The sequence below is a fragment of the Danio rerio genome, chromosome 25 (genome assembly GCF_052040795.2).
Source record: "Danio rerio strain M-AB ecotype USA chromosome 25, GRCz13ab, whole genome shotgun sequence".
Taxonomy (NCBI): Eukaryota; Metazoa; Chordata; class Actinopteri; order Cypriniformes; family Danionidae; genus Danio; species Danio rerio.
Window position 1 is genome coordinate 1,745,001 of NC_141045.1, and position 10,000 is coordinate 1,755,000.

General features: G+C 43.1%; 1 protein-coding gene across 2 annotated transcripts in view; it reads right to left on the reverse strand.

Moving 5' to 3' along the window:
- Positions 1 to 6,480: 6,480 nt before the first annotated feature.
- The window catches only part of spg11 (SPG11 vesicle trafficking associated, spatacsin), a 42,638-nt gene continuing 39,118 nt past the window's right edge, over positions 6,481 to 10,000 (reverse strand). For both annotated transcript variants that reach the window (NM_001194994.2, XM_087311221.1), the window contains 3 exon segments: positions 6,481 to 6,846; positions 9,096 to 9,247; positions 9,794 to 9,949. In NM_001194994.2, the coding sequence (NP_001181923.2) occupies positions 6,666 to 6,846; positions 9,096 to 9,247; positions 9,794 to 9,949 (489 nt within the window). In that variant the 3' untranslated portion in view covers positions 6,481 to 6,665.

The following is a 10,000-nucleotide window of genomic DNA, read 5'->3' on the forward strand; positions in this document are numbered from 1 at the left end:
CTGTCGCCTATGCGCGAATATATCTAAAGACGCGGGTGGTGAGGGAGGTGTCGCGGAGGTCTAGGTCGCCTCTATGGACGCGCCGCCTAGGTCGCCTCTATGGACGCGCCGGCCCTGGGTGTGGAGCCTTCTTTTGCGTCCAATACAGCATCAGTTGGTGTTGGGAATGACAGACACCAGTCCTGCACAGTGGCCAGAGGAATTTTGCTGGTGGAGGAAAACATTTCAGACTGGCTCCTCCAAAACACCCCAAAGTGCTCAATAAAGTTTAGGTCTGGGTACTGTGCAGGCCATGGGAGATGTTCAACTTGACTTTAATGTTCATCAAACCACGCAGTCTTGCTGTGTGTATCGGTGCATTATTTTCCCGGGTCACATGGTCCTCCAGAGTGGTTGGGTAGTCCTTGGTAGTGACCCAGCACTCATCTAGCTCAAGTATTGTGCCTAGAGAATGCCGTGATAATGGGCCCAAACCATCACTGATACCCCCATGCTTCACTCTGGGTACAGCAGTCTGGGTGGGACGCTTCTTTGGGGCTTCTCCACACTGTAACTCTCCCAGATGTGGGAAAGACAGTGAAGGTGGACTCACCAGAATAGTTGGGTAGTCCTTGGCAGTGAACCAGCGCTTATCTAGCACCAGTATTGTGCCTAGAGAATGCTGTGATAAAGGGCCCAAACCATCACCGATCCCCCCCATGCTTCACTCTGGGTACAGCAGTCTGGATGGGACGCTTCTTTGGGGCTTCTCCACACCATAACTCTCCCAGATGTGGGAAAGACAGTGAAGGTGGACTCACCAGAATGGTTGGGTAGTCCTTGGCAGTGACACAACGCCTATCTACCACCAGTATTGGGCCTAGGGAACACCATGATATTGAGCCCAAACCATTAATGGTCCCCCCCAATGCTTCACTCTGCACATGCATCAGTCTGGGTGGGACGCTTCTTTGGGGCTTCTCCACAATGTAACTCTCCTGGATGTGGGAAAGACAGTTAAGATGGTCTCACCAGAATGGTTAGGAAGTCCTTGGCAGTGACCCAGCGTCCAATTAGCACAAGTATTGTGCCCAGGCAATGCCATAAAATTAAGCCCAAACCATCACGGATCTCTCCAACGCTTCACTCTGGGCATCAGTAGTCTGGGTGGGACGCTTCATTGGGGCTTCTCCACACCGTAACTCTCCTGGGTGTGTAGGTGGACTCATCAGAGAACAATACATGATTCACATTGTCCACAACCCCAGATTTTTGATGCTGGACCATAGAAACCAACGTTTATCATTAGCATAAGTGACCGAAGTTTTGGTTATAGGAGTCCAGCCATGCCCTGTGGAGCTCCAGACCAACAGTTTTGGGGTGAAACGGGAGAGTTGAGCTGCACCTACTGCAGTATATGTGTGTGTTTGTATGGTACAGAGTGTAAATTCTCTCCTCTATCGTAAATTGGCATAATACTTCATTCTGTCAGATTTATGAGCCGTTTTCCTCATAAGGGAACAAATAAAAACAAACGTCCCCATGAGGTCAAGAATTACTGGTATTGCTATATTTGTGGGGACATTTTGATCCAACATTGTAATGCATACAAAACACACACACACACACACACACACACACACACGCACACACACACACACACACAGAAGCACAGAATAAAACTATTTAAGTGTGAAATGAAGCATCCAGGAATAGCGCCGGCGCCGCTGGAGTCTCGGTGGAGCAGACGATCTCAATGATCAAGTTTGTTCCTGGAATAAAACAGTAAATGTGAGTCTCTGCTCTTCTCCGCTTGATGCTGAGCTTTATGACGTCTCTAATCTCTGTTTTCAGTCCATTAGAGAATAATGTTGTGTGTCAGGAGGTTAAACTATCATATAATCTGATTAAAGTCTGCAGAGCTGATTATATTCCTCCTCTGATTTATACGCTGCCGTCTCTTATATCCCATTACTGCAGAGCCTCAGCTTTAATAAACACAGTCAGACGCTTTTTCTTTCCCAAGCGCAAGACATAGAGAGGATTCACGTCTATAGGAAGAGGAGAAGCAGCTTTAAAGTCTCATTTTTAAAAGACATTTACACTATCCGGCCACTTTATTAGGTACACCTGTCCAACTGCACGTTAATGCAAATTTCTAATCAGCCAATCACATGGCAGCAGCTTAATGCATTTAGGCATGTAGACATGATCAAGACAATCTGCTGCAGTTCAAATTGAGCATCAGAATGGGGAAGAAAGGGGGTTTAAGTGACTTTGAATGTGGCATGGTTGTTGCTGCCATGCGGGCTGCTCTGAGTATTTCAGAAACTGCTGATCTACTGAAATTGTGATATTCCAAGTCATAAAGCGTGAATCATCTCAGACTGGTTTCTTGGACATAACAATGAGATCACTGTACTCAAATGTCCTCCACAGTCCCCAGAACTCAATCCAATAGAGCAGCTTTGGGATGTGGTGGAACGGGAGATTGGCATCATGGATGTGCAGCCGACAAATCTGCAGCAACTGTGTGATGCTATCATGTCAATATGGAGCAAAATCTCTGAGGAATATTTCCAGTAGTTTGCTGAATCTCTGCCACCAAGGATTAAGGCAAAAAAGGGTCCAACCTGGTACTAGTAAGGTGTCCCTAATAAAGTGGCCGCTGAGTGTATATATGAATATCAGCGCTGCACCTGCTGTGGTTTGGGGTCTGGGGGGAGCTGCAGAGGGATAATAAATCTTTAAATCATTGATTCGTCTGCAGTCAGACTTCATTCCCGATCATCAATCTCTGTGTAACTGATTAAACTCATTCAGACTGTATTTACAGTAATCAGAGAGGCGCTGAGTGATATAAAGCGCTGCTGGATTCACAAGAGCCAAAATAACACGGAGGAAATGGGCTGAAATCAAGATGCTTTTAGTGGAGATGCTAAAGAGACAGTAACATTAAACGGTTTTGTTTGAAATGAGACAAGTATCTGCCGGTTTAGATGCTTTCTGTTTTTATTTTTCTTCTAAAAGACACACGTTCACTGTTTATTTTGCTTAGTGCATTTATTATTCAAAGGGTCACGAAATACTAAAACACATGTTTTGAGATGTTGACAGTCATATATGTGTCCCACACGGCTATAAGCACTATTAGGACACATATATCTCACTAAAGAGTGAACATTGGTTGTTTTTATTTCCAGCAAATTCGTTCTTCCGGTTTGAAAAGACTTTTAGAAGCTGCGTCACGGTCATGAGATCCTTGTGTAAACTCCAGTGTGGAGACTGGACGCCTGCAGGTGCAACATGACGTCTTTGAGCTTTCAGCATTATTCATGAGAAAGACTTGTTTCAATCCAATCAGCGCGCTCTATTGTGTATGAGGTGCAACTTCATTAATATGCATGATAACTTCCAAGACTACTGCAAAGCCTGGTTTTTACTTTTGTTTTCTGTCTGCACTTTTTTTTTTTATTAACTCAGCGCCACAAGAACGAGAGGTATTACATTTCACATCGTTTCTGAAAGAGAAAAAACAAATATGTATTTAAAAAATAAAGTAAAATTACATTTACATGAAATTAAATGCTGTCAGAGCACTACATGCAAATCTTTTAGAAAAAGATTTGAGTGCTTTTTTGTTTTGTGATCGTTCTAAAAGATTTACATCTACTTGTGTGTGTAGTAGTTAGTGGAGGAGTCAGAGAGGGAATTGCAGAGGAAAGTGGAGACTAAATAGTTGAGTTTTTAGTGGTTTCTTGAAGACAGCGAGTGACTCTGCAGTTCTGATGCAGTTAGGGAGTTCATTCCACCATCTGGGCAGACTAAACGCGAGAGTTCGGGAAAGTGATTTCTTCCCTCTTTGGGATGGAACCACGAGGCGACGTTCATTCACAGAACGCAAGTTTCTGGAGGCCACATACATCTGCAGAAGTGAGAGCAGATAAGAAGGAGCAAAGCCAGAAGTCGCTTTGTAGGCAAACATCAGAGCTTTGAATTTGATGCGATCAGCAACTGGCAGCCAGTGCAAACGGACTAGCAGCGGAGTGACATGTGCTCTTTTAGGTTCATTGAAGACCACTCGTGCTGCTGCGTTCTGAAGCAGATGAAGAGGTTTGATAGAGTTAGCTGGAAGCCCGGCTAGTAGAGAGTTGCAATAGTCCAGTCTGGAGAGAACAAGAGCTTGAACAAGGAGTTGAGCTGCATGTTCAGATAAGAAGGGTCAGATCTTACTGATGTTATAGAGTGCGAATCTGCACGATCGAGCAGTCTGTGGTCAGAGAAGTTTAGTTGGTCATCAATCTTTACTCCAAGGCTTTTCACCATGTTGGATGCAGTAATGGTTGCCCCGTCCATCTGGATTGAAAAGTTCTGATGTAGAGTCGGGTTGGCAGAAACTACAAGCATTTCTGTTTTCGTGAGGTTCAGCTGAAGATGATGATCTCTCATCCAGTGTGAAATGTCTGACAGGCAGGCTGAGATGCGAGCTGGAACCGAGGGATCATCAGGGTGAAAATAGAGGTATGGCTGGGTATCATCAGCACAGCAGTGGTAGGAGCATCCATGTTATACTCCATTTTTTTATTAATAAACAATTCCAAACCTTTCCAAAATATTCTTGAGTAAATACAATGAAAAAAGCCTGGTTTATACTTGACGCATCCTCTACTTGAATGTGACGTCATTGCGGAGTTTTGCTTTGGGAACGCACAACATGATTTTCGGCTGGCGGCTGGCAGGTTTTTTTTGAGACTCGAGCGAACAGTGTGCGGCGCCGGGCTTGATTTGATTTAAATATGAAACAGGTCTGTACAGGGGCGAAGCAGTGGCGCAGTAGGTAGCACTGTCACCTCACGGCTCAGTTGGCGTTTCTGTGTGGAGTTTGCATGTTCTCCCTGCGTTCGCGTGGGTTTCCTCCGGGTGCTCCGGTTTCCCCCACAGTCCAAACACATGTGGTACAGGTGAATTGGGTAAGCTAAATTGTCTGTAGTGTATGAGTGTTTGTAAATGTGTGTGTGGATGTTTCCCAGAGATGGGTTGCGGCTAGAAAAGCATCTGCTGCGTAAAAATGTGCTGGATAAGTTGGCAGTTCATTCCGCTGTGGCGACCCCAGATTAATAAAGGGACTAAGCCGACAAGAAAATGAATGAATGACAGGTATGTACAGACATCTTTATGATCCGTGATCATAGAAATAAACAGATGATCAATATTTCTTGGCTGGAAAGGAGAAAAGTTTTTTTTAAAAATATTTGGAAAAACCGGAGGGATGAGTTTGTTAAAGCCAAAAGAGGCCACGGCAAAAGTGGTACACAATTATGAATCATGAACAATTAAGAATATGTTTGTCCACCAGTCATAGATGTTTACGCTGATAATTCATTTTCACGTTTTGTGTGTCGTGTATGAGCAAATAGATCATGGTTTCATAGTGTTATATTGCACACTGTTTTATTTCACAGGACTTTTCAGAACTCAAAATTAAGGATTTACCCAATTTATCTGTGACCACACCAAACAAAAATTATTTCTTAGCCACAAATTTTAAATGTGTCAAACAAGCTAAATAAAGCTGTATACTATGCTTTTTATTTAACAAAACATTTATTTTAAAAACCAAAGAAAAACAATTGACTTTTAAAAATATTTATTGTCATGTATCAAAAATACGCACAGTAATCTCTCCTCGCTAAAGGTCTCTCAGATCACCAGTTAACTACACATAAATGGAGAGTTAATCTCATATTAAAGCAAATGTTGTAAAAAATTATAATTAAACCATATAAACAAAAATAATGGAAGGATGATCACACGGTTAAGGCCAATTAATAATCTGTTTAAAGTGAAAGCAACCGGTGCTGCTTACAAAAAAACATATTTGGAGCTCTTACAGGCAGCAAGACTGTGTGTGCATTAGCAGAACTTTTTTGCTCGACTATTTGAAAGGGATCCGACAACAGTTGCGCTCCAGGCACGCGTGCTTCAAGGAAGGAGATAGGAGCGCGCACGCGCTTTAAACAGTCGCGTGCATCACATCAGCTGTCAGCGCAAGTGATTTTCCTCTCATTTGGTATTCATCTGCTTTCTTCTGCTCCCGCGAATGCAATTATTTTGTTAGTCGAGCTGTTTCTCCATTCTAAGATCACATTTGCATGCATATTGGGTCATTCTTATTGTCGAACCCTGCTTTTAAGAAAACCACAATTTAAACATTATTTTCAACCAGCCAAAGTGGCTAGTGGAGGTGTCTGTCTAACCCGCCACAGCTGAAATCTACCCACATTTGGCGGGTTAGCGGGTGTTAATGTAAATCTCTGTATATGTGTGTATATATATATATATATATATATATATATATATATATATATATATATATATATATATATATATATATAAATATAAAATTAATTTTAATAAATTTATAAATATATTTAAAATTATAAACAATTGTAAGTATTTTACTGTGTTAATGGAGTTAACAAAAAACACTGACGTCTGAAATCATCAAAAAGTCATTTTACTGTATATTAATTATATTTTTACACATATAATATAAACTCTTGATTAAGGCATTTTCTGAACACTCTGAACACTGCTGTTGGTGTATGATAACTGCTCATTATTAATGAATGACTGTCCTCATGAATATTGATGAGCTCCGGTGTGTCTGCTCTGTGATTGGCTGGTCAGGTGCGGAGGCGGTCCTTCAGGAAGCTGTTGGTCTTGGAGTCCTGCAGCAGCATGTTGGCCACGTCCAGGAACTGGTGCTCGTAGGCCAGTTTATAATGCGTGTAGACGTCCTCACAGTGCGACAGCAGCTTCTTCAGGTGCTGACTGCAGCTCGCGGGGGGCTTCTGATGACACACCCTGACAAACAACACACACTCATGAGAAAACACTCGTGAGAACAACGCTCAATAACACTAAGGGGCCGTTCACATGTGTTTGAATGCGCTTTTCCTCTCCAACGTGCTCCAAAGTCCCTTAAAGTAATTCCACTCGGTGGCCATTTTTGAAACCGTATGCTTTGACATTATGATCACGGAAACACCAAATTCTCCAAAATTGCTTGCCGAGCTTATAATCACATTTCATACTAGGGATCAGCAATAGAATTAAACAACAGCTGTCTCTTTAGTTTCATTTCTAAACATTTGAATGACACAAAATCTGCAGAACCTCACGTCTGGACTGAGCCCCTCCCCCGGAGAGGTCTATAATGATGGATGATTGGCCCCTGTACTAGAAGGCGGGACTCACTTACCATATGAAGTCGTTGGCGGATATTTTAGACTGTTACGTTTGCGTCTCACATATTTTCAAATGCTGCACACGTGAACGACGCATTTTTTAGATGCCGTGCGAAGTTGAAAGATCTACAACTTTCACATGCAACTCTTCACTGTCAGCTCCAAAAGGAGTGGAGCAATCAGAAGAGCTCGGAGGCGGGGCAAGCATTGCAAAGTTCTTATGCTGTGTTCACACCAGACGCGCAGATAAATCGCACGTCAAATCCGATTCATTCATGCGTTAAATACGATTTGTTGGCGCGTCGAAATCCGCTTCGTTTGCTCATCGGAATCCCCTTCGTTCATGTGTTTAAATATGCTTCGTTCGCTCGTCGGAATCCCCTTCGTTCGTGTGTTTAAATCCGCTACGTTCGCTCATTGGAATCCCCTTCGTTCGTGTGTTTAAATCCGCTACGTTCACTCATCGGAATCCCCTTCGTTCGTGTGTTTAAATCTGCTACGTTCGCGCATCAAAATCTGCTTCGTTCGTGTTTTTAAATCCGCTACATTCGCGCGTCAAAATCTGCTTCGTTCGCGCATCAATTCCGTTTCTTTTGTGCGTTAATTCCGCTTCGTTCGCCCGTCAATTCCGCTTCTTTCACACGTCAATCGAAATGGATTTGGTGTCAAAATCCACTTCATTCGCGCGTCAAAATCCGTTTTATTCGCGCGTCAAAATCCGCTTTATTTGCGTGTCAAAATCGACTTCTTTCTCGCGTGCCAAATAGGCTTCCTTTGAGCGTCAAATCCGCTTAATTTGCGAGTCAAATCCGCTTCATTTGCAAGTGAAATCCGCTTCATTCGCACATCAAATCCGCTTCATTTGCGCGTCAAATTCACTTCAGAACAGACGTGGATTCGCTTCACGGGTCTGCCCGGTGACTCCAGCTTCGTTGCTAAATGGCTAACATGGATTTTATTGAGAGAATAGCTGTGTTTATGTGCTTTATGAAGGCTGAAAAACAGCGTTGATTAGTTTGGAGCCATGTCTGAGTCCACTAGTTCTTTTCAGAGGTGGACCCAGCTCTAGGAGTTCATCAACTCCTCCAGAAACTGAACCTGATGATGGAGGCTTTCAGCGGTGCCGAGTCGGTGTAGGCAGGAGGATTTTCCCTCGGGACACCAACAACAGGTGCTTTGTCATAAGCACGCGATTGGTTAACGTGGTCTGAATGTCTGCAGAAGTTCATATTTTCAAACTTGAGCGATTCGCATGACATATGCGATACACGCGTTAACTTGCGCCACTGAACTTGTAGCGCTACATTCGCGCGCATCACTCCGCAGGATGTCTATTCACGTCTTTGCATTGACTTAACATGTAAATCACTCGCGCTTGATGCTTCTTCCGCATCTGGTGTGAACGCAGCATTAGCAGTTTATCGTAGGAAGTTGCCATGACAACTTTATTTATCGTTATATCATGGCGGAGGCGGCTCTCATTGTAGCTTTGTCCAGATTATGTACATTGAAGCACTTATAACTTATTGTTTTCCGATTTCGAGTGGGTTCGTTACTGTCGTTATTACGTCACATTCATAATACTGCGTAAGCTGCGCTTCTTTAAACACATTCCTGCGTCAAGCATTTTTACAAGCAAAAATGTGTTGGGTGTGAATGAGCCCTAAGAGATTTAGGAGACTGATGCATTAGCTTTAGCATATTCAAATCCTCCAGTCAAGAATTAGCTTGACACGTGAATCTGGTGTTAGCATGTTCGGAGTGCGATTCATGTATAGGAATCAGGTGTTAACGTGTGGCATGTGAATCAGGTGTTAGCATGCTCTGACAGTGATAAGTGTATGTGAAGCAGGTGTTAGCATGTACTTGTTGGAGATGTCCTGGAAGAGACTAGCAGCTAGCGGCCTGTGCCTCTTGAACTCCTCCAGGTAGCTGAAGTCTCCTCTCATGATGACCTTCTGATAGAGAACCTCGGCCCAGTCTGGACTGAAGTCATACGCCTCTGCTAACACGAACACCTGAGCAAAGACACACACACACGCACACAGTTCATTTGACAATATTTACTATATGTACTATATAGTACTATATACTATATTACTATACTATATTACTATATTGACAATCCAGTAATGAAAGTATGGTGTATGGTCTATGATTATATCTGAATCTAAACGGCTTTAGAAGATACATCATATTCTACACGGCAACTGAACACTTAATTCTGATTGGCTGATGAACAATCTAAGGTATTTTCAGATGAGATTGTATTGATTTAAAGGCACAGTGTGTCATTTTCAACACAGAGACTGAGATGTCATGGATTTATCTTGTGTTTTATGGTGTGTTTATTACTATGTGATGATGTGCAGTTGTTTCTGTGAGGGTGGGTTTAGGGTTAAGGTTAGGGCTAGGGTTAGGCCACTATCATTAACGTGAGAGAAAAGCAATGGAAGTCTATGTAATGACCTCACAAGGAGAGTGAAACAAACCTGTGTGTATATATATATAAATATGTGTGTGTGTGTGTATATGTGTGTGTGAGTGTGTGTGTGTGCGCGCACCTGGTAGCAGTGTGGCAGTGTGTTGCTGGTGTTCTGCAGGTCTGTGTGCTGCAGGTTGATGATGCGCAGCTCCAGGCCCTGATTCAGGAAGTGCAGCTGCAGAGTCACCAGCTTCGCCAGCTTCACACAGCGCACAGCCTGACGGACACACGAGTCCTGTGCACACACACACACACACACATGCAATGACATTTGAAACTATCCCGT